This window comes from Musa acuminata, chromosome BXJ1-7 (genome assembly GCF_036884655.1).
Source record: "Musa acuminata AAA Group cultivar baxijiao chromosome BXJ1-7, Cavendish_Baxijiao_AAA, whole genome shotgun sequence".
Classification (NCBI taxonomy): domain Eukaryota; kingdom Viridiplantae; phylum Streptophyta; class Magnoliopsida; order Zingiberales; family Musaceae; genus Musa; species Musa acuminata.
In genome coordinates, this window is record NC_088333.1 from 3,206,833 (window position 1) to 3,231,804 (window position 24,972).

The following is a 24,972-nucleotide window of genomic DNA, read 5'->3' on the forward strand; positions in this document are numbered from 1 at the left end:
GCAATTGCTTTTCCTTCCTTCCTTCCTTACGCCAGACGCCATCATTCATCATCTGCAGCTTTAATGCGCTCAGAAACACCGCATCTCAATCGGCTTGCTGACCCAACTAATTTCCAACGAAACAAGCAACCAAGAGATGCTGTAATGGAAGTCGGTCTTAAAGCAGACAAAAAGCCCAGAGACTTGCTCCCTTTACCCTTTTCCTTTTTCTTTTCCCTTTAATCCCTTTTATCCTTGGTTATATGCTCCGTTACCCTCGCAACTCCTACCAGTAGCCACCGTTCTTCATGCAGAGGAAGGAGATACTTTGAACTGCTGCATCTGTGTTCCGCTCCGGCATTTGGATTCATGGCTGCGACGGTGCCGCCGGTGGCGCATGTGTACTTTGGGAAGCCCATGCTGCCGGATGTGTCGAGGGTGCTTGCTTGCCTCTACGAGAAGGATATCGCCTTCGAGCTGGTGGACATGTATGAAGGCCACCGCATGCCTGCAGACATCCTCAAACTCCAGGTACTTTGCACCTCCCATGTCTTACTTTCCATTCGATATCAGACGGGTGCATCTCTCCAAATGTTGATTCCCTTGAGCAGGCCACCATGAGAGCTCCTGTCCCAGCCTTCAAAGACACAGACACATTCTTACTAGGTACGTAATTTCTTCATCCTCCCAGCACAATTTTGTCCATTCCTCACAAGATAGTCTTAAGCCTGAGATGCATGAACAACAATAGTAAATGAGTAAGGCCATCCTCACAAGATAGTCTTTGACATGTTCCTTTTCCTGTTCCCTGGAAGTCAGAATCCAGAGCCATATGTCGCTATGTGTCAGAGAAGTATGCAGAGCATGGAAACAAGTACCTTCTCGGGAGGGATCTACTCGACAGGGGATCCATCGAGCAATGGCTGAAGACAGAGGAGCAGAGCTTCAACCCTCCGAGCTGGGCACTAGTCTTCCACTTAGCGTTCGCCCCCCTGACAAATGGCAATGAACTGGACCAATCACTGGTCACCGAGAGCGAGAAGATGCTGGGTAATGTCCTGGATGTGTATGAGCATAGGCTGAGAGAGAGCATGTACCTTGCTGGCGATGAATTCACTCTGGCAGACCTGTCTCACCTCCCAAACACTCATTACCTTGTCAACTCTAGGCAGTGGAACCACCTGTTTAATTCGAGGAAGAACATCCAGAGGTGGTGGGAGAAGATCTCGAACAGGCCTTCGTGGACAAAGGTCGTGGCAATGCTGAATGAGGTTGAAACTCCAAAGTCATCTGCTGCTGAAGAAGTTGCCACGGCTCGAGAGGCCAAAATTAGTCATCTTTCTCAAACTCCTGCAGCAGCCACAGCTTCTCAGACAAATCCTCAATCAACTCCAGTTGTTCCTCAATCGACTCCTGAGGTCAAGACTAGTCCTCAGACAGCAGCTACAGCTTCCCAGGCAAGTCCTCAATCAACTCCAGTTGTTCCTCAATCGACTCCTGAGGTCAAGACTAGTCCTCAGACAGCAGCAGCTACAGCTTCTCAGGCAAGTCCTCAATCAACTCCAGTTGTTCCTCAATCGACCCCTGAGGTCAAGACTAGTCCTCAGACAGCAGCCACAGCTTCTCAGACTTCTCCCCGGACTGCTGCGCCAGAACCAAGTAGCAAGCCATCACTTGAACAGAAATCATCCAAATCATCTGCTGACAAACCAGATTCAGCTATTGACCAACAGAGCTCACCAAAAGGTCCAACATCCAATCTAATCTCTCAATCAGAACCTGCTACACAGCCAACACCTCAATCACAACAAGGTGATTCATCAACTGCTAAACCAACATCTGTTACCACTCAGTCAAACCAAAAAACAGATACTCCTATTGATAACTCTGCCGCCACAGGGACTTCAGAGACCAAAGCAACCAGCCAGCCAGATTCAACTGCTTCATCTACTGCATCAGACAAACCTAATTCCCAGCCATCTGGTGATAAACCAGCATCCTAAAAGTACTCTAGTGGTAATATAAATGAAAAAACAGAGTCTACACCTCAATCTACTGTTTGCTAAGTGAATCCATATCACCCTGTAGCTCATCAGTCTCGAAGATCCAAGTGGACGAGCTCCTGGTCAGATGATTTCCAGCAAAATGCAGATCCAAGCACTACAACGAAATCTTGTTCTTGCACGCAGTCTCCTGCAGATCCTGCCAAGATAACGAAAGTAATCGCTTACTTGACTCCATCTTTTTGTCAAGACTTGCTTTTAGAGCTTCTCTTCCTGGAGTGATTTATTGTGGACAATCGAGAACTTCTATCTGTTCATCTGGTTTTCTTGTTGAACAATTGAAGATATTTGTTTAGTCACAAGAAGCTATAGCTTTACAACCACACCAAAAAAAATGATTCAACACGACCAAAACAGATATTATAATCCTGCTCAAAAGATGTTGAAACCCATAAAACTCAAGCCACTCTTGCAAATTAAGATCCAGAATATCAAACAATGAGAGTGTCAAGCACATGAAACAACCCTCAGATTCCTAACAATGCTTTAAAGTTTAAACATTAAGACTACAATGTCAAGACTCCCAGGCAAAATAATAATTAAAGGTGGTTCAATCATTCTAAATAAGAAAAAGCAAACGTTCAATTTTAGATTTCCTGGTGATGTTGATTCTGTGCAATCCGTATCAGACATGCTTATTAAAAGAAAAAAGAACTGCAGGTGTGCTAATCTCAAACACTAGTAGGTGAAAAAATGCATACTGTGGTCAGGTTCAACCAAGACAACTTGCTACTTTCTTCTGCAAATACTGTTAAGTACTCAACAGAATAATGAAGGACCGAACCATTTCTTGTCACACACTCAACAAGACAAACAGCATAGTGGTACAGTAAAGAAACAAAATGCTTAACAAAGTTGGGATTTTGATAATGCACAATAATGGCTGCATGTCCTTGCTTGGCATAAAAAAATTTTAGAGTAGGAAGAAAAACTTACGCCCTAAGAAAAGGTAGGCAGACTTGCCAAGCATTCATGTGGGTTCGATTTCATCATCTAAGATTCTTTCTTACGAGACACAAGGAATATTGATAAAACTTGCCAAAAATTACAACAATTGACAGAAAATGGTTTTGATGAAAAATAAACCCATAGGAGTATAGAGTATCTAGTTTTGCAGATTAAAACTGTCACAGAATCAACAAACCAGTGGTCTATGCAACTGAATCTATCAGCAAAATGAAAAGACTGAATTTTCATAATGGAACAAAATTACCTTTCACTGAGTGCTGTTCCACGATCAACAAACCTGCTATTGTTCTTTCTATCCATCCTCATCAAGCTATTTGTCTAACCATCATCTTCGGGCTCTGATAGGCGATCGTCTTATACATGACTGAGATTTACATAGCCACCTTCTCCACAAAATTGCATCCAAATAACAGGATTAAATGTGCTGCAGTAACATGGAACCAATCCAAAACTAGCAGACGATGAGAGGTGAAGCTTTTCCTCTGCCGCCGCCAAAGAGAGGCCTGTAAGAAGGTTTTACACACCAGATGCAAGCTAATCTTTACAAATATCAGCCATCATGATAGAAAAGAAAAAATAGTTTTCTTTTTTTTTACAACTGCACTTGTACAACTGAAAACATTTGTAATATTTGTGGTTTGTACCCTCTAAAAGAAAGAAAATAAAAACCACAAGTTTCACGGAACATTGTCTGAATTCCCGGTCGACATAGCTCTAACGTTAGCTTGAACATCAATCTGTAACAGGTACTCAAAAGTCAAGGGTTCCGCATTGTTTGCTGTCTATACTAGATCCAGTCCTTTCTGAACGTAAATTTCTTTGTTCAACGCGCTTATTCAGACCATTGGTGCCTCTTGCTCTTCCAATACCAAGTTTTGGTAGACCTCGATTCAATCCCTCCAGCAAAAGGCATGCTTTACACAACTTCTGTAGTTCAGATTGGAAAATCATCAGAATATTGTCAATAATGTAGACATCTGAAAATAAATTTCACAAGCATAATGAACTGAAGATAAAGGATGGGAGACCAAGCCATCATAGAAATAATATTGTTTGAAACATCACTAATTTCTGATAATTTTCATTTCTTAATCAATGACTGGACTAATATGTTGTTCATAAAAAAAGACAAGTATCACACTACCAAGCATGGGAAAAGGTGTCAGTCGCCACAATTTCCTTGATCAACATATATTAATATGGAGTTACACATAATAGGCTAGTTAAGTGGAACACATATGTTCAAGAAAGATGTCAACTAGATCATAGTTCATAAGCAAAACCTCCATCCACTTGTCTGTCATATTGATCATAAATATCATGCATGAAAAAGTGGCAAAATTGTCTTCACCAGTTGGCAATTTACAAGGGCTTTGTATGGGTTGCTAACTGATAAATCCTGATCAGTGGGGGAGTTAATATAGAAACAACTCTATTACCATCCTGTTAACATCGAATTACAAGTGCAGTTAACATTGACGATCCTGTCAATCATGCTATGACCATAGTCACCATACCAAGTTCCTATTCAGTGATATAAAGGATGTAGTGACTAGGGAAGATCTGATAGGTAGAAAAGGAAAAGAAAACTTCTGTGCAATGAGAGAAGAATGATTCTTATAATACCTGGCTAGAAATATAACCACAACGCTCACATGTTCCTTGCTCTGGCATCTTGGTTGATGTCGCTGTTCTAAAATTCTGACCTGATCTAATGATGTCTAAAATAGCTCTTGGTCTACACATAGATATTTAGATTAGAAGTGCAATGTACAAAGAAAATCTAAAAATTTTAAACATAGACAATTTTGCCAAAAGATTTTGTCACTGTGAAGTTCAAATAGGCAAAGGGTTTACCTCATTCTTTCCAAATCTTTAATAAATTCACGAGCAAACCCACGATAAGCATTGGGTGAATATATGCCTGCGTTACCAGTAATATTTCTTGATGAGATGAAATGGAAGCACAGTACTGAAGTATAATGCACAAAAGTACAACAAATCCACAGTGATAAAAGTTTAGGCCATTCAATAGGCTACAAATCTCTGCGAAACAAGGTAAATTTTTTCTACAACTTAAAAGCTTTATCAACTATAAATACACAAGTTGAGAAAAAGGAATCATACACCAAAGTGCCACTAACATCATGTCCTTCTGGAGATGCAATATCCGTATGCCCATATTTATGTTCTTCATGGTAATTTAATTGGTCATTATCATAAAACAGTCAACACATAAGGATATTAGATCAAAGGGCTCAAAGCATGTGCTAATCCAGTGTTAGTCACAGTCAACACCAGTCAACACTATTAAGGCAAGATATTAGATCAACCAGGGTCTGCCGTACCGCCGGTACGAGCGGTACGTACCAGTCTGACAGGTTTTTAGTACGCGGACCGACTGTTACCGGTCCGAGACTGTAGCAGCACTGTAGACTGTAGCAGCACTGTAGACTGTAGCAGCACTGTAGACTGTAGCAGCACTGTAGACTGTACTCGGTACACCTGAGTGTACTGCTCGGTATACCGTACCGTACCGGTACGGAGCCTAAGTCGAAATACCGGTACGGTACGGTACGATATTGCGAACCTTGAGATCAACCATGAACCATCACCCATTTTCGCTGGCATAATGTGTCACCCATGTACAAATTTGAAAGTGATTGGCACGTTATTACTTAAACCCACTTGATAAATCATCATCAAGTATGATTGGCATCCTACACTTAAAAGGGATAAAAAGATAATGAGCTGTATAAGTAGAAATAAGAGACATAAGAGTATGAAGTATTACATTCAGTGGAGAAATAATCCAGCTTCTTGAAATATGCATACGTAATACTTTGTTAAGGTTTGGTAGTTAGACACTTAGACTAACATAGAAGAATAGGTAATAACACCATGGATAATCAGAATTCAGTGGCAAGGATATATAACAATCTCTTTCTCATATGTGTACTTGAAAGGCTTGCATCTTGGAATAGGTCCATCTTCACCAGTAGTTATAAAAGTACACCTACTCAACCTAAAAGATCAAATGTGCAAAATTGTGGTCATTCTTAATATAAAGAGAACTATGAACTTGATATTAAATTTAAAAGCATATTACCTTGCAATGTCACCCCGTAAAATATTCAGTAGAACAGTCTCCGCAATATCATCTGCATTATGCCCAGTAACAAGCTTATCTGCTTTCAGTAACGCAGCACCTCGATCAAGAGCCTGAGGAGACCAAGAACATGCTAATTATGAATGACCTCAAGAGTCAAGACAAACTCGATCTAAGGTATATAAGGAGCATTTGAAAGAGAAATGCCAAGAAAAGAATATGAAGAAATAAGCTGCATCACAGAATAAAATCTAGACACAATGACGAGTAGTATGCAACAAAATCCAAAATATCAAGCAAATAAAGCTAATTATCAGCCTCTTGTATGCTTTTTCCAATAATATTACCACTTGTAGCAGAGTCATTGGCATGAAACACTATTCTTTTTCTTCAGTATGAGATGTTGTCCTATCAGCACATTAAGTATCATCCAGACTCCAAAAGTTCATATATGAAAAGTTTAAATTCTAAATGTCTGATGCCAGTTGGTAAGTATCCGAAAAGCTGTTTGAGTCAGATATGATTGCATTACAAGCATATAATTTGCCTACATGATACAAATTGTGTATTCCTCATCCTCTGCTAGAGCTTTTCAGCTATGTAGGAACCTCAGACAAGGTTCCTAATTTCCTCTAGACAGTGCATTTATTGGTTCAGGCGAGCACCAGGACATGGACCGTCTTTTTTTGGCAGGCCAATCTGGTTTATTTCTCACATGCTACCTCATCCTTTTTTGGCGAGCACCAGGACATGCTACCTCATCCATCTCTCTTTCTCTCTCACATCTCTCTCATGACACCCGCCTCCATCACGATGCCTGCCACCACAGCTGGCCTGCTGCTTCTGTTGCTTGTCTCCACCTGCTCAGATACTCCTTGACACTGCAGCGCACTGGCACACCATGTGTCGTTATGCCAGTACGAACTGGCCAACGACTGATATAGGTCTGGTACCTTAGATCCGAAACCATGACCTCAGATTTCCTCATTTATTACATAAGCTCTGAATGCCATATCTTGGAAGATTTCATGACGTGCCATGCTTAATGATGGACGGACAGATCTCTTTTACTCTTTTATAGGTTAGCGCCAGGTTCAAAGAAAAGCACACACATTTTTATATAATAACTCCAGTTGTTAGAAGATATTCATATAGGTTAAAGCTTTGTTGTATTGACCCTTCAGTTTACTCAGTGCAATTATGTCAAATAAGAAGATGTGGACGCTGATGATGACACTAGAGGAAGCAACCTTTAGAAGAACTTTTGGAATTAAAAAGAATTGCATTTGGCCAAAACCAATAAGAACCATTGTATCATTGTCACAAGGGGTAAGGCTTGTTGGATGGCATATCCACCTTCTAAGATAATACCATATGTAGCATACACAAACTCATCCTCAGCACAGTTCTCAAGTATGACAATCTTGCACCAATGTATTAAACTTCTTTGCTAACAGCCTATAAGAAGCTTGAACCATTATGTGGTGAATGGACTTCCTGCACTGGCCAGCATGCACCAAGCCTATGGGGGCCAGCACTAGGTAAGATAAAATTTGGACAACCATCATGCTCACGAATATATTAAGCAGGTGAGAGCATGACTAACATGGATATGATAAGATCTTTGTGCTAGCCAAAGTAGATCTTTGGTGATATAAACAAACACAGAAGAGAATGAACCTATTCAATCAATAATCTTTAATTATGTTAACATTTTTTCATGGTCATCTTATTGTAATAACTGGAAAAAGTTGTTAATTATGTTGATCTGAAATGCGCATAAATGTTTATTCACTAAGTTACAAGCAACTTTCCACCTCTAATATTTTGAGATTCATTAACAACAAAGGACTAGGAATAAGGATAACAGCAACCAAGAACAAATCGTTGATTTGTATAGAGAAATTATTTCTCACGGCATCTTTTTAAATAATTCGTATGTTTGTCATTGAAATTAGATATTATAACTTTCAACATTGTTTTTTTTTTTTCAGACTCTAAAATAGCTGCAAATGTATAATTATATATGCACTTATAAAGCTTAACAAGCAAAAATAATGTTACGAGAGAAGTCATTCCACTGGAGGAAACTTAAGATACCTGACGGCGAAATACTCCACAAAAGGTACAATTGTTTTTCAGGCCTATTGTCTTCACTATCTCATCCATTGTCCAACCATACAAATCCTTGTAAGAAACCACCTTCAGTGGCAACCCATACTGCAAAATATTTGTAAAGCCAGACATATATGAGTCTCTGATACAGAAATGAAAGATGAAACTTAATTGAAGATAAGAGTGTGCCTTAAATATTACGAGATGCAAAAGTAAGGATCAGAAAAAAAAAGAACAATCGGAAATATTACTAACAGATAATGTCAAAAGAATAATATAGTTTATCAGCCTAAGAGCCTTAGTGAAATGTAGTTCATGGTATATTCAATAATCAAAATGCAGGCATGCTAAGAGGTATGTACTACTTTTGAGGGTAAAAAGGTATATACATCTTCAAACATTTAAGTGTTCAAACTAATATATTTTGCCACACCAAGCCAACATGTGGTGGAACATACATACAGTATCTGGTCTAATGCCCTAAAGAAGGGTAGAGATACCTGTTCAATGATTAAATTCCAGGTGGCTGACACTTTTGTATACCACCAGCACCATGCTACCATTATACAAACAGCAGTATCTAGTTCAATGCATAAATTCAGAGCACAGAACTGTGCACATACATGGCATGGCATAACAGATGAATTATGCAGCATTACATATATCATAAACCAAATTATAATTTGCTATTAGCATACAGCCTCATAAGTTAGCATTCACATTTTATCATACTTCTGAGTTCTAATGTATACCTGAAGAAATAATTATTGGTTATTACGTGAAGTTCAAATGAGACGCACGCTTTCTTTTACAAAGTAACAGAAAACAATAGTTCAAGTATATTAGTCAACCAACAGATAACTGTGAAATTGAAGTATTGAAAAAATAGTAACTTCAAAGATTACTTGCAAAAGCAAATTCAAGGGAACAAGCATCTACAAGAATCTGAACCTTGAACCACACATTTTGTGCCATGACTCGTCCATGTGGGTGTATTAGCACCATACATACACACATACATACATACACACACACACACACACACACACACACATATATATATATATATATATATATATGTAATATGCAGTTATGCACTCCAAATTTACAAACTGTTTAAAAATATTAACTTCTTTATCATGCAGTGGTTCCAAGTACAGGACATAAAGCACAAGTAGGCCTCACAAACAACAAAACTATTATTAATAAGATCTTAATAGAAGCACAAAAGCATGCACAATATCAACATGGAATAAAAATATTCAATATGTGATGAAAAATAAATAATAAAACATCTGAGTCATATGTACAAACATACCTCGATTTCATTTCTTTTAACAGTTTCAAGTGAGTCATCCCTGTAACCCGTAATGCCTTCATCAACAGATAAAAGGAAAAGATCTAAGCCATAGTTGTGCCGACGATTCAATTCTGACATAACATATGCAAGAACAGTTGAATCTGCACAGAGAAAATAAATATCATATTCATGTATGAGATAGTTCTTGGAAAAAAAAGTCATATTTATGCGTGAGATAGTTCTTAGTGGAAGGCAACATGGGACTTGAGCTGAGATGAATAATGACAAAATACACATTGGAATTTTCATGTATAAACACACTTCCAGCAAACAAATTTAGAAAATATCAATGTCTCTTGGCAGTGTGCAGCTGCCCCTACCTGACCAGTGTACCAGTCATAACATATGCATCTAAGTGTCAGCCACTAGGACAATTGCCACACCAATCAAGCAGTTTGTATATGGTGGGGAAAAAAAACTTGTTTGTTGCAGCAACAAAGCACTTCTGCTATAAAAAAAAGTTTCCTATTGATGAAAAATGTGGAGCAACTTTACTGGGTGAAATTCCAAATCCAATCCAACAGAAGTCAAAAAATGGGATGCAGGAACTCCTTCCATTAAGCAAGAAAACACCAAATGAAAAAGTTGATCATCAAAAGGGAAGGAAGCAACCAACGAGGTGTAAAAGTGGTTGCTTGTTTGGAATGCTCTTCCAACTTTCTTTCCACAACGGATCTTGTTTCGGTTCGAAATCTCAAACAACAAGTCTCTTTAACAGACTGGTCGTCCTAGGACAATCCAAGACTCCTTCCATCAAGCAAGAAAACACCAAATGAAAGAGTTGATCATCAAAAGGGAAGGAAGCAACTAATGAGGTGTACAAGTGGTTGCTTCCATGGAATGTTCCTACAACTTTCTTTCCACAAAGGATCTTGTTTCAGTTTGAAATCTCAAACAACAAGTCTCCTTACCAGACTGGTGGTCCTCCTAGAACAATCCAAGTTTTTTATGATCATAGCTATGTTTATATTTTCACTTTAGTTCTGTATTCTTGCATTCTTATCATCAGAACATTTTTTCCATCAATTTAGGCATCAAACATTCACAAGTGCATTCAATAAACAAATTATTCAAGAAGTAATAATTTTAGGTGAGGAATGGATATGTAAGGTTAAATTTTTGTTTCATTATAAATGGAGACCTGGAAGTAGAGAACTACAAGCTGAAGTTGGTAACCTGCTGTTGTCTACCACCCAAAAGTGTTGCTAAATTTAGAGGCTTGACATCAAAAGGCAAAAGTTCCTCAAATTTGATGTGTAACAAACTGATTTCATTAAACCAACAAAAAGTTATTGGTTAAATTGTACAAAGCAAATCCAGCTAAAACTTTGGACATACCTAGCCTTGTCAACTTCTCGAAGTTCTCTAGCAATGACTTGAAATGGAGATGGCTAGAAATAGCAATGACATGCAGAAGGGCCAGTCTAACTAGTGTACAACTGTACATAATAATTGTGACACTCCTCGAACTGATGCCTTAAAGGAGCTCAGAGGGAAAGAGCAACGGAAGTGGAATGCCAATGGCCAGCTGGATCTGATGCTAGGTAAGCTGGAGAATGAGATGCTGAAGGAAGATGAGGAACGTCCATAAAGCATATGGGTTCTGTAAAAAAGAGCTACAAAAGCCAAGTCAAAATCTTCTTTTAGTCATAATTTAACAGGTTTCCCAGATGGTATATCAAAGGATCTTTCAGCTTGTTGGTACCCAAAACGCATTAATCCATCCTTAAATGCAGATTCAGGCCTATGGCTACAGACTAGACTACGAGCCATGAATAGTCTAAATAAGAATTAAAATTTCATAGAATGACTTAAAACTATTACGTATCAAACATTTGCAACTTTACATGTCTTCTGCATTCCTTATCTGCCTTCATCACTGATAAACTCAACTTATGCAGTTTCCAGTTTCAGGTCATCTCAATGAACAAAAATCAAAATGAAACTCAATTTTTTTCCAAACAGATGTTATTTTTGAACATGCAAAAGAAATAAAATCCATAACTGACAAATTCTCTCAGTTATCAAAAAACTTTACCTTTTAAAATGGAATATAGGCTAGGACCACTTTGAAGAATGTCTAAACAGTATCCAGTTGGTTTATATTAAGTATACATCATTAGTCTCGTCAATGCAATTTACAACAATCAAACTGTGATATGAGCTACTAGACAACAGAACAAGAGAGCAAAATTCAACTGGACACAAGGTGCCAATATGTTGAGAAAGAAGTTATTGTATACAGAGATGCATATTTTCCTTTAAAAGAATAAAAAAAGAAAATGAAACATCACATGAATGATTTATGCAGAAACTTATCGTTCACCTTTCCCTCCAGAAGCTGCAACCGCAACACGCTCACCAGGTTTAAACAGATTGTTGTCCATGATAACATTATGTATCTCATCCTCAAAAACGCTGTAGAAGCATTCCCTACAGATCTAGAAAAGTATAAATTAAATCTTCATTGAGCTTGAAGTAGTTTCTCATAGAAACTAACATATGCCAAAGCAAAGGCCGATATGCTTTTTGGTGGGTTGGTTTTTTTTAGTGGGGGTTGTTCCTCTTCCTCTCACAGAACCCATAATGTGAGTTGACCCTCTTTAGCTTGCAGATTATAGAATATCATTTTTTTGGATATGCCCAACTCATCCTACGTAATTTCAGCCTAACCTTATTTATTTCTACTATCGACTACTCTTTTTTTTTTTTTCCTGCCCTTACTCATAACACCAAATTTCAACATAAACATCCACACTTCGGCCGCACTATGTAAATTACATCAGTTGTATTATGCGCAATCATTCATCTTAATTCTCAACATACGATCTGATATCGATCAGGTGTTATTTTTTATCTTTTTAGGTGATACCAGATGATATGGTGACCAATAGTTCGTCAAAATCGGTACTTTTATCAACATCCCACACAGCAACTAAAACAACGTCCCATATATGATAACCTTCTAAGCGTCCAACATCTTGATTCATAAAGTTGATCTGATGTCATCTGTTTTCTTTCCTTTTCATGTAAGTGGAACTCGGTGGTCACAAAATACACCAGATGTACCTCTACAGTTCACATCTCGGCACTGGTTTTACAAGCTTTTCTTTTCTTTTTTGTTCAGAAGTTCTCTCTGATACTTCTCGATTACCCATTTCGAGTACACGATCATTCCTTATCGTAAAGAAAGGGCAACGCAGTGCCCAAGACTCCTGCCGTATGGTCAATATAAAGACACTATCTAATTTCACCCAAACTAAATTTCATCTCCTATTACACGGATGAGTCGATGGATGTCAACGAAAAAACCAGGCACGGGAAAGGGTAGTACCTGCTCTAGGGTTTTGGGACGCTTCAGCGCGGCCTTCCTCTGGTTACAAGTGGAGCACAGGCGCCCCGTCGCTCTCCTCGGCTTCGCGGTCGCGCCGCCTTCCTCCATGCGGATCGATCGTAAGGCAATTGGAGGAGGTGAGCAAATTGGGGAGAGAGGAGCGCCCGGCACGGCCTGGAACGCGACGAGAAGAGTTCGCTCTCCCGCGAAGCGGTGTTGCGGAGCCAAACTCTGGCTTGTCGGGAAGAGTGATTTAACCTACATAGAGGTGTCGAGTGCCAACATCTCACTTTATTATTATTTTTATTTATTATTTTATTTATCTCACTTTATTTATTTATTTTTATTTATTATTTTTATTTATCTCACTTTATTTATTTATTTTTATTTATCTCACTTATAAATAAATACATAAATAAATAATAAAAATTAAGTCGAGTGCCAACATCTAAATAAATAATAATTATTTATTTATTTACTTATGAGGGTGAGTCTTTGTATAATAGTGATATTATTTTTTTACGATCCAAGAGACATTGTTCATTTCTAATCTCGAATTAACGAAAGTCTCATACTCTCTTTAGATCTCGTATTGATAGGAGCCTCATGTATTAGGTATATCCCATCTATTTATATCTACTTATAAGTTTATAATTTTTACTTTGAATTAAAATGACAAGAGTCTCCCCTTTTTATTTATTTATCTACTTATAAGTTTGTAGTATTACTTTGAATTGAATTCTTCACCAATTCTACTAATTAATGTGGCTTGGGTGCACCAATAATAATAAATGAATTATTATCGTTTTTTAGGATATTAAATTTATCATTTTTATTTTTTGGAAATTATATGATAGGAAGAAATTTCTTTTGAAACAATGAATATGGCAGTTTAAGAAACATTGTAAAAGGGGTTTCTTAATTTTTTTATTATTTAGAATAAACAAGGACAAGTCATTGATCATAAAAAAAAAATTATCTTGGTTAATCTTATGTGGTGGATTAGATGATCCTAAGCTAGTCCTTTAAACTCTAATGTCTTTGAAACCTGAATAGATGAATGATGATTCTAAGGAGCATTTTCCCAACTTGTTTCTATAGGGTGGAGTCATGATTTTAGATATAGGAAGCTTAGCCAAAGAGGAAATGAAATGCCCATAGTGGGGTGGGTGCCAAGTCATTGAGAAATTAGTCTTGAAGGTGCTCAATATTGGTACCTTAGATACTCAAGTTAGTTGATCAACATAATGTATTTATGATTTCATACTAATGTGACAAATATAGTTAATCTATTTTGATATGTTTAGGATCAAGCTCCTCATGTTTATGAAACTAGCTTAGTTGGATTTCACATATTGAGTCTTAATTGATAACAAAAATTCATCAAGAAAGAAATATGAATGACATTTTCTCTAAAAAAATTATTAAAATTTCTTAGTCCATAATATGATTCAATGATTACTAAAATTTTTATTTTAGTCAAATATTATAATAATATCGTTTTAGTAAAAAGTAATTGTATTAATATAATTATATAATATTTGTGAAATATATTCAAGATGAACTTCTAGTCACCCAACCCTTGAAACAAGAACACCCTCATCCAACCCACAACAACCACCTCTAAACATCTGTACAATCAATATATGGAATGGCTTATGAAAGAAAAAAGAAAAAAACAATTGCAGAATCTTTTGAAAAAAAGAAAATCAGTTGTAACGAATGATATAAGAAATGAAGAATCTAAAAACAGAAATGCACATCAGATATAAAATATAAAAGAGAGGAAGAAAAAAATGAAAGAAAAAAATCTCATATAGAGGTTGTTAAACAACAATTGATGCACCTATTTGATTTATTTTGAGACTTGATCAACGGTCACATTGCTCATGAGCAAGATGGTTTTACAGCTCTAATGATGAATGCCAGTGGCACAAGGTTGATTTTACAATGTGTCTTTCATATTGAATCTAGTGGTTTTAATTCTTGACTTATAAGATGGACAAGATTACAAAAGATATACTCAGTTCTACTCTTGAGAACACAAGTACAAGAGGTTCAGATAAACAAAATGGAAGAGAAGATTCTCAGGCAACAATGGATGAACTATCCTTTTTGAGGCCTTTGTTTCCTGGAAATGCATTGCTTGAAATGTCCACAAGTGCCTTGAAGCTATATGGCTCATGCATCGACAGCTCCGACAGCACTTTCCTGTTCAGTTGGATATTCTCCTTCATCAACCCATGCATAAAATTACCATAATTCACCTGGAAAACACAAAGAAAGCACGCTGAATCAGAGGCGAAGTAGTCAGAATTGGAAATTTGATACAAAAGTACCATGGGTCTAACCATGCAACTTAAGTTGGTCAGTGATACAGATCAAAACCAAGGAGTCAAATAAGTACCACATGCTTTTTATTTTAAAATACAGGGTGATATTTGTTTATAACTGTTACAAAAATGACAAAATCCATAGTTAAAATGTTCAGATGAATTGGTCATGATCCTCCCTTGCAAAAGAAACACCTACAATATAATTTCTACAACAATGCTTTACAATTACATACACAGATAAGAATACCATGTATTTTGAAATATGGATTGTATTTTAACATGATTATCTCAATATTGAAAGTCCAATTGTGAGTAACAATACCAAAATAAGTCAAAAAAATAGTTAGAAGTAAGAACACATGTATTTGGTTATATAGTTACCACTTTAATAACCTGGATGGAGCATAAGTCAGCGAAGCAAATCACAGCATTATAGAGATCAAGTAATTCTCTCGTGCTATTGAATCAAGTAGTTCTTGGCAAGGTACAGTTTCCACTTTCAAATATTATCCCTTCCTCCTTCCCCTCCTATTCCTCTTTTTCTTATTGAACAAGGCAAAAAAAAGGCTAGGTGTATGCAAACTACTCGACTATAAATTTTACAGACAATGTATTTTGTATATTTCAGGATTCATTGCATTTAGCAAACATCCATTGCTATTGATGAACTTTGGATCTGGGACCAGGTTTAGAGATTTGGAAAATTTGGGCCGAAGTAGATGATCTGTTCAAATTCAGAGGTTCTTGGACGGGACAAGAGTCCAAGTCAAAGCCAACATGTTCAAGTCAGTTTGGGGTGTGTTGACCAGCTTTAATGGCATACATGTTTAAAAAAACCTAAGGATAAGGTCTAACTCCTTCTGGCTTTCTTACCAAGCAGGAGGAGGTAAGCATATGCATCCTCTCCCCATGTGTGACTACTCAATCTCTACTAAAATGTAATAAGAACAGTTGAGCGAGGTAAGCATATGCATCCTCTCCCCATGTGTGACTGATTAATCTCTACTAAAATGTAATAAGAACAGTTCAGCTGAAAAAGAAGCGGACATCACCTTCTAAACTGAGAAGAGATTAGCCACATGCTTATCTTCTTTTCATCTAACCCCTCTAGTCTCTTATTCTCAATAGTCAATACTACTGTTTTCCTTTAAACCCCTATTAACTACTACGGCTATCCCATCCTCTACCAATATCCCTGCTACCTGCCCTTGATATGAAACTAATTATCCATCAGTAAAATCTATACAATCTGCCGAATCTTATTGTAATTTACACTTTCACTTGTTTGTAATCCTAGGTGCAAGAGTGTTCACTATTCACTTTTATAAAGTTTAAGAACTAGTATGCACAGATATGAAAATTGCAAGAGAAAATTCTATGAAGCACCGTGTCTGTTAACCATTGAAGAACGTAAACACGATAGCTGTCTTTGTTTCATTTATTGCTAATACTCTTCTCCAACAATTGGATTCTGAGATCTGTGTGATATTAGACGAAAAAGGAGATATAAAGTCAATCTGTTTTTTATCTTACTCTATCCTCCATCACCAATATACAGTGTGTACAAGCACAATTGTGGTTGAGAATTGAGATAATATGATTAGAAACAGAGTTGTCACTAAGATCTGTGGCACTCATAATGTGTTAAAAAAGAAAAAAAAATGACGACACACTGGTTAACAGCTTCTAAGACGTGAGTATGGATAACCTAATAAGATGCACCCAAGCATAATAGCATGGGAAGCATACCTTGCCTATAGCATTGCGACTTGGGACTCCATCCTATTAATCAGACTGACAAGAAATAGTTTGGGGTTATAAATTGGATTGACTGGCTAGAGACTATAAAAAGAGTAGCAAAATGCCAAAATACTACTATTTTTAGACGTGCTCAGACAGCAAATAAAATCCAACCAGATGTTCCCTCCTTGTCAACTCAAGCAACCTCATTCATATATAATGTTAATCATAAAACTCATGCTGCTGTACATTCTATCTGCTCAATAGGATTACATTCTGTCTACTCAATAGGATGCATATGAGAACCTTTTAATCAATCATTTATACCTAGGTGGGCCAGGTCAATGACACCATATCGTAACAAAAAAATCTATCACCAAACAGACAGAATTGAACGTGAAGAGAAAAAGAAAGAGCTTTGACCTTATGTATCCTTGTCTCCAAAGTGCTGAGTTTATAATCTATCAAGATACTGTTAATTGGTGCATTTAGTTCGCACCATTTAGTTTTACCATTTTGAGCTCTCAAATTTTGTTCTTTTCCTGTTCTGATATCTTTTTTAATTTTGTCTTCCTTTCTTCCACCATATTTTTCCCATCTAAGAAATGAATACAACCTTATCATATCAATTAACCTTACAACTTGCTACCATCAACAATCTTTTTCTACTTCACAAGAGAAACTTGTTTTGATGCCTGATGTAGTCAAAGCACAAAAAAACCAAAAAGGGAAAACTCTGAGCTTGCAAATCTGAGGTGCTAAAATTAAAATCAGAATTTTTCCTAGGCTGGTTCAACAATAATATGAGCATACAAATTTAAAATTGCATGAATCTGGATCATTTTTCTTATTTAAAACTGAGGGCAATCACCTCTACTGATATATCTAATAAGAAGCAATGGTAACTAAACATACCCCGTGCAACCGAGCGCCTGCATTGATGCGCTCGATCCAGAGAGACCGCATATCTCTCTTTTTGTTGCGGCGATCTCTGTAGGAGTACTGCAGCGCCTTCTCCACCCTCTCCCGAGCTATCCTGATGCAGTTCTTCGCCCTCCCCCTGAATCCCTTTGCCAGCTTAAAAATCTTATCTTTGTTCATCGTGCCCCTTCCTACTACTGTACTTCTGCTATCAACCTCCTCCCAGTTCTGAAACCAACAAACGATCACAAATCACTTCCTCCGTCCCACTCCATTATAGGTTAACAGTCACTAATTCTTCCCTAATAATAAGTAGAAATAAATAAATCATGCAATGATCAACAAAAAAACCCATTTCCCAAAAACCCAAAGAAAAAAAAGAAATAAAATGACAAATACTTCAACATAGAATTAGAGTTGAAGATAAATTTGCTGGAAAAGAGGAACGTCGATCAGTCTTATTATTGTTCTAAACGATGAAGGCGAAGAAGAAGGAGAATATCATAGACATCAAAGATCCTATTTTGACGATGAATGGAGGAGCTTAAAAGCACGGACGACGAAGTGGCGCTCGACGGCGGCGGCGGCAAGGGTTGCGATTCGGAAAGAGTGAGAAACGGACAGTGGGGTTAGGGAAACGGTGTACGTGCTACTCGACCGTCATCAAGGTATCGATAACGGATCGGGATCAACATATTTGGATCCTCCGCAGAAGAGCCATCATAACGAGACTATACTAAAGTCCGCAGACAGTCAAATCAACGCATGATGGATAGGGTTTGGTGATCTCAATCCGAATCCGCATGAACCGACCAAATTCGCGTCCCAGATCGTATGAGATTTGACCAATTTGATTGTTCTTTGACTACCTTGATTGATGTCTTGGCATGTAAACCCGACCCGTAAAGTAGCGGGTAAAACAAATCGACACTCATGGAATCGAGATCCGCTGTCACCGGTAGTCTAATAACGGGTATCGGTTCGTGGATGCGGACTCGGTTTACCACGGGCTCGCGGGTGAGTGGGAGAGAGCACAATACGGAAAACAAGTGGTCGTCGGCACGTAGGAACGAAACGAATTGGTCAACACTTGGGTATCGCGAGGGAGTGCTGCAGAGACCGCCCGCCTTTTCGTGTCTTAAGCCGAGGAGACTGTTTCCTCCCTCCGATCCCTTCTCCTCTCTTCCACGAGACGACGAGGAAGACGGACGAACAAATCGTGGCTGACGCAAACAAAATAATCGATAGAAGAGATTGATCGATCCATCGGGAGGATTAGGCTGAAGCCCGTAGTCGAGCGGCACTAACTCCTAAAACAGCGATGAAAAACTTCCCCTCCTCGTCGTCGCCGTCGTTCGATTGATTGGCTCTCTCTCCCGTTTAAGTGGGATCATCCTGGTGGGAGAGATGGCAACACGATCGATTCTAGCGGAACAGCTGAAGGAGTATCAGATCCCGTTCAGGAGCGATTGGCCCACCGCCTCTTCCAGTTCCTCATACAGGTACTCCCGCAGCGCTAGGGTTACTAATCTATGTTCAAGCTTATTCTCGTTTTCTTCAATATATTAATCTGCTTGGTTATTCTGCTTCCTCCTCTTAGACACATTTGTAATTATTCGCATAATGTCGATCTGATTCTGTATGACCAATGTTGTTCCGCGAACTGTATCGTACGTATAGCTATGCTCTAGAGAAAAAAACTTGATTTAGTTCTAGTTTTCACATTTTTAATATGGTGTGGGATGTTTAACCTCATGTGGCTTGTGCTTGGATTATTTTATTGATCTTGTACACGAATCTTTAGGATTGCTTCAATGGATTTTGTTTTAGTGCCTTCGCTTTCTTCCATATGGCATGTAGTGACCTGATGTCTCTCATCCTTTATCATCGTTTGAGATCTCCTTGTTTTCCACCTGCAGTCAGATGCCATCTACATTTTTTTACTTCTTTCTTTTTTAGCTTAAGTGTGGAATTGTTGTTTATGGGATTCATATGGTAGATTGAACAACACTACCAACTGAATCAAAGCTCAACAGGAGATTTAAACTCGTGTTTGCTTGTAATTTCATACTCTTTGAGCTCGAATAGAATCTTGATCAGGATCTAGTTAATATCTTTTTATTAGTCATAAATTTTAGTGTGTGGACTCTTCTTATTAACAAAAACTACTTTCTCTGTTTCCATGCATTGCATACTTGCATGTTTCTGATGCTTTGTTAAGTTCTTCTAGAAGCTAGAACTAGTGCTTTCCTGTGGTTTTGAGCTACATGTGGTGCAACGAGAATCACAACAAGAACATTTGATATCATGATGTGAAGACAAAGCAAACTGAACATAAAAAGCTGCAACACATACACAAAAGTATAATAATTTGGGAAGATGATAATCTTATGAAGAATGATAATCTATAGCCAAGTTCACAAGGCACAAATAAATGACACATGTCTAACTATTTCTAGATGAATTAGAGGCATCCGAGTGACATATAGCTTAATGTTTTCTTCTTGATTATCTCATGGGCCCTTGGAGATGCACTAAAACTTGACATGTGACTTAATATTTTTGTTTTGGTTTTCTCATGGGCTCCAGAAGATGAACTAAAACTTGCCAGTCAATTTGAACTAATATGGGCTAAATTTGGTATGCCAAGCCAATACCAATGCATAGCATTTATATGGTCTAAATTTGGTATTCCAAGCCATAAAACAAAATTGAAAGGCATTTATCATCCATCACAGGTATATTATGTAATATTGGTCTATCTCACTTGTTACCTTGACAATTTCACATTTCAGCATATCTCTACTTCCCTGGTATCAACCTATCTCACCTGAGTGGATAAAGTAAATTTGTTTCATGCGTGCAACCTGATCATGATCAACATGCAAGTCATGTGGATAAAGACTTAAGGGACAATACTTTAAATGATGATTCTTAGCCTAGTCAAACTACATTAGGAGGTTTTCATTCCAAGCACTGAAGTATTCTTTATGGACATTCATTTCTTTACCTGCGTTGACAAATGTCCCTCCTAGTATCTTTCTTTAAACTCATATAATCAATTTAATTTGGCCACTAGAGTCTATTAAAGTAGTTTATTTTAAGCATGTTGAAACTGACAGTGATCATGAACCACCCTTTTCCTCATTTGGAGGCGATATATTGTCAATTGTCATCTTGAAGGAAGCTTTTTGTTTGTTTATATTATGAGGTTGCATTTCCATTCTGTTCTTGCTCAGGGATAGTTTTATTATAGATTTAATCATAGTTACACACTGTCTTCACTCAATGAGTGCATCCAGGATAAAGTATCATTGAACTGTAAGTGCTTTGGAAATCCTGAAATCTGATGTCAAAGTAGTGTACATACTGAACTTTCTTTTTTTTCTTAGGAATATTTGACTTGTTATTTTTTCCTATTATCATATATATGCAGGGTGGATGTGATATTTGCAGTATGGGAGATTTTGATGTTTGCTTGCCTTGTTTTCGCTGGCGTTTCTTTGTATTTTAGGTACATGAGGCTTGCTTTTCTCCTCATATGTGTTACAATAATTATTCTTGTTTGCATGAGAATAACTAACAAAGTGAGGCAAAATAGAAAAAGTACGCGAAGAATGCTCCTTCCTTTGTCAATGTAACTTGTAGGCAGTTAGCCTGTGGTTGGTCATCTTAAACTATGCAGAAGGATTTTTTTCAACTACTTCTGCCAATGTTTTGTGCTGATATGTATCCATTTTCATGGAGATATTTTTTCTTTTGATGGTTCAGTTCAAAGATTTGACTTGAATCATTGAACTCAATGGAATGTATAAAAATGTTGTGCTGAGCTTTGGGTGTGTATAACTTTTGAGTGTAATTGCTAAGATCTATTTGAGTTTCAAATTACAACATATGATAGCTTTTCCATGACTTGCTCAAACTAAAGTGCTTAGAAGTTTTCAGACATTTAACTTGGATGACTATGAAATGTAATCAATGTATGATACTGGGTCAGATCTTTGTTATCTCATGAAAATTTGCAAAGATATCATCATCTATTTATTTAACAAGAGTAACAAACTTAACTTTTGGATGATTAAACTTGACTTTTGGAGTAATATACATTGAAATGACCTTTATTAGCGATTAATGAGCTTCTTGGATTGACTATTGATGAAACTTGCCTCCTCTTCCATGTGATTTTCTTCCTTCCCAAGGCAGCCATCTTCCACCATTTCCTTGCCAATGCCATCTCCATGAGTCTTGCTCAGCTAATCATGGCATGCAGGTTGGCTATAGATGCTTTGGAGGAACAAGAACGACCATAATCAAGTATCTTGCTTAGTAGTGCTACCCTTCTACTTATAGGCTAGGAAAAAAAAAAACTCATAGAAGCCTGTAGATTTCTTGATTATGGTCCTAGCTTGACAATACCATGTGCTTACCAGATAATGAGAAAATGTCATGCTTGGGTTATGATATAATTTTTCTTTGTCGTGGTGGAGCATATTGAAGAGGTCAGCAATGGATTTTCCTTCTCAGAAATCCAACAACTAGATGACATCTCAGTGCGATCTATTTTCTAAATGTTGTATCTTGTAAATTCTGGAATGTAAATGATATTTGACTATTGGTAAGGACAACTAAGGTTTCTCTCATTCAATCTTTTTTGTGTCTCTTTTAAGTTGTTTTTTCATTGGTATTTAAATAGCAATAAATATGTAAGTATAATTGGTTCATTCTTGGTTCAATAGTCTTTGAAGGTCCACCTGCATGTGATTCTGTTACCTATACATTGCTTCATTTGCTTTGAAGTGCAAACAGACTTGAGCATATGAAGGAGTCTGTCAATCTTTTGATGGTTAATGTTCTGAAGCTTAGCACTTGCCGTCATGGCCCTGTTCCATATGTTTCTATGAAGTCCTACAGACCTATATGCCCATTAGTTATGGGCATAATGTTGACAATAACATGGATTTGGTTGGGCATTTGCCTTATTCAGGTGGGACTTATGCGCCACTTAGTTTGTTCCAACCTGCCATTTAACTAATATGTTACAAGAATTAGATGAAACTTCGCCTTAGAAAAAAAAAAAAAGTTGAAACTCTATCACCAAGATTTTACTATCTTAGCAAGCCACAAGTTATTCAACTCTTCTAGCCATTTATCAAATCTTTGTCATGTAAATTGATCAGAACAATCAACTCAAACTTAGGTGTATGACATCCTCAGACATATGTTTTGTTACTCATGTCCTTAACAACAAGTGTCACGACCCGAAATTGGCCTATCAATTTCATTTGATCCAAATCATTGGTCAAAATGCTTAAGCTGAAGTTGATAGTAGTACACTCATTAGACTCTTATAAGTCAATCTTAGTCTTGCCCACTTCTGATGTGAGACTAATCGAGGTATTATAATTTTTCTCAATCAAGGGCTTGACATTCTCTTCAAGGCTCAACATAGCGCAGATCAAACTCTAACATAGTGCATGTGAGGTGTAGCCCAATGGTGGCTCCACGTTGTGACAAATCCTTTGACTCCAGCCACGGGTAGCCCTTTCCTACTCGAGCCCCCTCACTATGCCTAGATAATAGGTCGGCTTTGATATCAAATGTCACGACCTGAGCCTGATAAGCTAATTGGCTTATCAACTTCGTTTGGTTCAAACCACTTATCAAATTGCTCAAGTTGAAGTTGATAGTAGTGTACTCATCAGACTCTTATAAGCCAATTTTAGTCTTACGTACTTCCGATGTGAGACTAATGAGGGTATTATAACAAGAGCACCAAATTTGAAATCATTGAGCATTGTCTAGATGATTAGACTGTACTGATGCAAATGTGAAGATGAAATATGTGAGCACAAAGTGCCTATACTCAAATGGACATGTAATTTTTTCTAGTAGTAAATGTTGAACTTTTTGCATTGTGAAATCTACAGAAAAAGTAGTTGATTCTTTGGCTCCAATAATTTCTTATATATAATTATGTTTTTGGTAATATAAATAATGATTTGTGGATCTTGTTGACAAATTATTTGGCAATTTCAAAACGATTATTTAAACTGTAATTTGAAAAATTCTTTTCTTCAAGATCCCTCGATTTTTCTTGCGGGTTACTTCCAAATTTATCGCCCAACAATTGGTGACTGAATTTTACAAGTTTCAAACACTCTTTGTGGACCTTATCATTTGCAGTTAGATTCACAACCTATACCTCAACAAACTCAATTGTGAAGAGCACTAGTGTAAAGAACCCAATGCAGAAGGCCCTCAATAAAGAAGGATGGGGGAACATCAACATTTGTAGAAATGTTATTTTTGTGACTCAAACCTGGGTTGTAATATCTCGATTTAGTCATATATCTGGGAGATGATATGAAGGCAATTTGGATTCATTGCCACTGATAAATAGGCTTAAGCATTTGGACTAGTTTCGGGCTTAATAAAGTTGACGGGTATCTCGTCTGGCTGAATCGTGACAAATGGTATCAAAACTGACTTCACATTGGGTATGGTGAGGGGTTTGACTAGGAAACGACTATCACTTAGTTGGGTCTCATATGTACTATACTAAGATTTTGTTCTAAACTTTGCTTTCCTATGACAATGCAAAACCTTTATGTAGGGGAGATTGTAATGTCCCCAATTTAGTCTCACATCAGAAGTGGGAGAAGACTTAAGTTAGTATATAAACTACCGCTAAGTTAAGCTTAAGCATTCTAGGTCAGTGATTGACTCAGTAAGTTAATGAGTCAATTATGCCATTGGGCTAAGTCAAGACAATCATGACACCCTTAGTTTGGTCCTACAAGAAGACTTAAGTTAGTTTATAAGAGTTTGATGGATGGACTATCATTAACTTGAGTGTAAGTATTCCGGACCAATGTTTCAGATCCAACAAAGTTACTGAGTCAATTAGCTTATAAGACTTGATCGTCACACTGGTTGCCTTAGTCATGAAGGAATAACAATATGGTTTTATACCAATGCTTGCCCTCAACTTATGTGGCAAATTGTGGATTCAGTTTCCACTTTGTTTCTCACATTAACAAAAGGTT

General features: G+C 37.4%; 3 protein-coding genes and 1 long non-coding RNA gene across 10 annotated transcripts; 1 reads left to right on the forward strand and 3 right to left on the reverse strand.

Annotated features, from left to right (window-relative positions):
* The first annotated feature begins 348 nt into the window (after positions 1–348).
* On the forward strand, positions 349–2,251 carry LOC103991105 (uncharacterized). Of its 4 annotated transcripts, XM_065190801.1 has the most exons (5): positions 349–510; positions 591–645; positions 799–1,791; positions 1,879–1,995; positions 2,068–2,251. In XM_065190801.1, exons 1-4 carry the CDS (start codon positions 349–351, stop codon positions 1,980–1,982), a joined length of 1,314 nt encoding a protein of 437 aa, XP_065046873.1. In that variant the 3' UTR covers positions 1,983–1,995; positions 2,068–2,251. The 4 variants fall into 4 exon arrangements, with proteins under 4 accessions (XP_065046873.1, XP_018684914.2, XP_018684915.2 ...); XM_018829369.2 differs by having other exon boundaries at positions 799–1,995; XM_018829370.2 differs by having other exon boundaries at positions 1,879–2,251.
* On the reverse strand, positions 505–1,216 carry LOC108953449 (uncharacterized). The gene is made up of 3 exons (XR_001979190.2): positions 1,077–1,216; positions 858–971; positions 505–707 (listed from the first exon to the last, which is right to left on the reverse strand). It is a non-coding gene; the product is annotated as an uncharacterized LOC108953449 (long non-coding RNA).
* Positions 2,252–3,576: 1,325 nt separating the features above from the next.
* Positions 3,577–13,186, reverse strand: LOC135678239 (cytoplasmic tRNA 2-thiolation protein 1-like). Of its 3 annotated transcripts, none has more exons than XM_065190802.1 (10): positions 12,930–13,186; positions 11,922–12,036; positions 9,554–9,696; positions 8,221–8,340; positions 6,121–6,233; positions 5,944–6,036; positions 5,806–5,846; positions 4,869–4,935; positions 4,638–4,749; positions 3,577–3,938 (listed from the first exon to the last, which is right to left on the reverse strand). In XM_065190802.1, the coding sequence occupies exons 1-10, from the start codon at positions 13,035–13,037 to the stop codon at positions 3,762–3,764; spliced, it is 1,089 nt and encodes a 362-aa protein (XP_065046874.1). In that variant the 5' UTR covers positions 13,038–13,186; the 3' UTR covers positions 3,577–3,761. The 3 variants fall into 3 exon arrangements, with proteins under 3 accessions (XP_065046874.1, XP_065046876.1, XP_065046877.1); XM_065190804.1 differs by having other exon boundaries at positions 11,922–12,028; positions 12,930–13,084; XM_065190805.1 differs by lacking the exon at positions 11,922–12,036 and having other exon boundaries at positions 12,930–13,087.
* Positions 13,187–14,819: 1,633 nt separating this feature from the next.
* Positions 14,820–18,624, reverse strand: LOC135581767 (uncharacterized). 2 transcript variants are annotated; one of them, XM_065190806.1, is made up of 3 exons: positions 18,485–18,624; positions 17,921–18,154; positions 14,820–15,196 (listed from the first exon to the last, which is right to left on the reverse strand). In XM_065190806.1, exons 2-3 carry the CDS (start codon positions 18,104–18,106, stop codon positions 15,017–15,019), a joined length of 366 nt encoding a protein of 121 aa, XP_065046878.1. In that variant the 5' UTR covers positions 18,107–18,154; positions 18,485–18,624; the 3' UTR covers positions 14,820–15,016. The 2 variants fall into 2 exon arrangements, with proteins under 2 accessions (XP_065046878.1, XP_065046879.1); XM_065190807.1 differs by having other exon boundaries at positions 18,436–18,587.
* Positions 18,625–24,972: the final 6,348 nt, after the last annotated feature.

Excerpts from the sequence above, each read along its gene's own strand:
- LOC103991105 (XM_009410465.3), top strand. The coding sequence starts at position 349 with ATGGCTGCGACGGTGCCGCCGGTGGCGCATGTGTACTTTGGGAAGCCC. Across the intron at positions 511-590 it reads CAGACATCCTCAAACTCCAG|GCCACCATGAGAGCTCCTGT; the intron begins GTACTTTGCACC and ends TCCCTTGAGCAG. Across the intron at positions 646-798 it reads CACAGACACATTCTTACTAG|AATCCAGAGCCATATGTCGC; the intron begins GTACGTAATTTC and ends CCTGGAAGTCAG.
- LOC135678239 (XM_065190802.1), bottom strand. The coding sequence starts at position 13,037 with ATGGAGGAAGGCGGCGCGACCGCGAAGCCGAGGAGAGCGACGGGGCGC. Across the intron at positions 6,037-6,120 it reads TTACGGGGTGACATTGCAAG|GTTGAGTAGGTGTACTTTTA; the intron begins GTAATATGCTTT and ends TTGATCTTTTAG. Across the intron at positions 5,847-5,943 it reads TATGAGAAAGAGATTGTTAT|GTATGCATATTTCAAGAAGC; the intron begins ATATCCTTGCCA and ends ACAAAGTATTAC.
- LOC135581767 (XM_065190806.1), bottom strand. The coding sequence starts at position 18,106 with ATGAACAAAGATAAGATTTTTAAGCTGGCAAAGGGATTCAGGGGGAGG. Across the intron at positions 15,197-17,920 it reads CAGGCGCTCGGTTGCACGGG|GTGAATTATGGTAATTTTAT; the intron begins GTATGTTTAGTT and ends TGTGTTTTCCAG.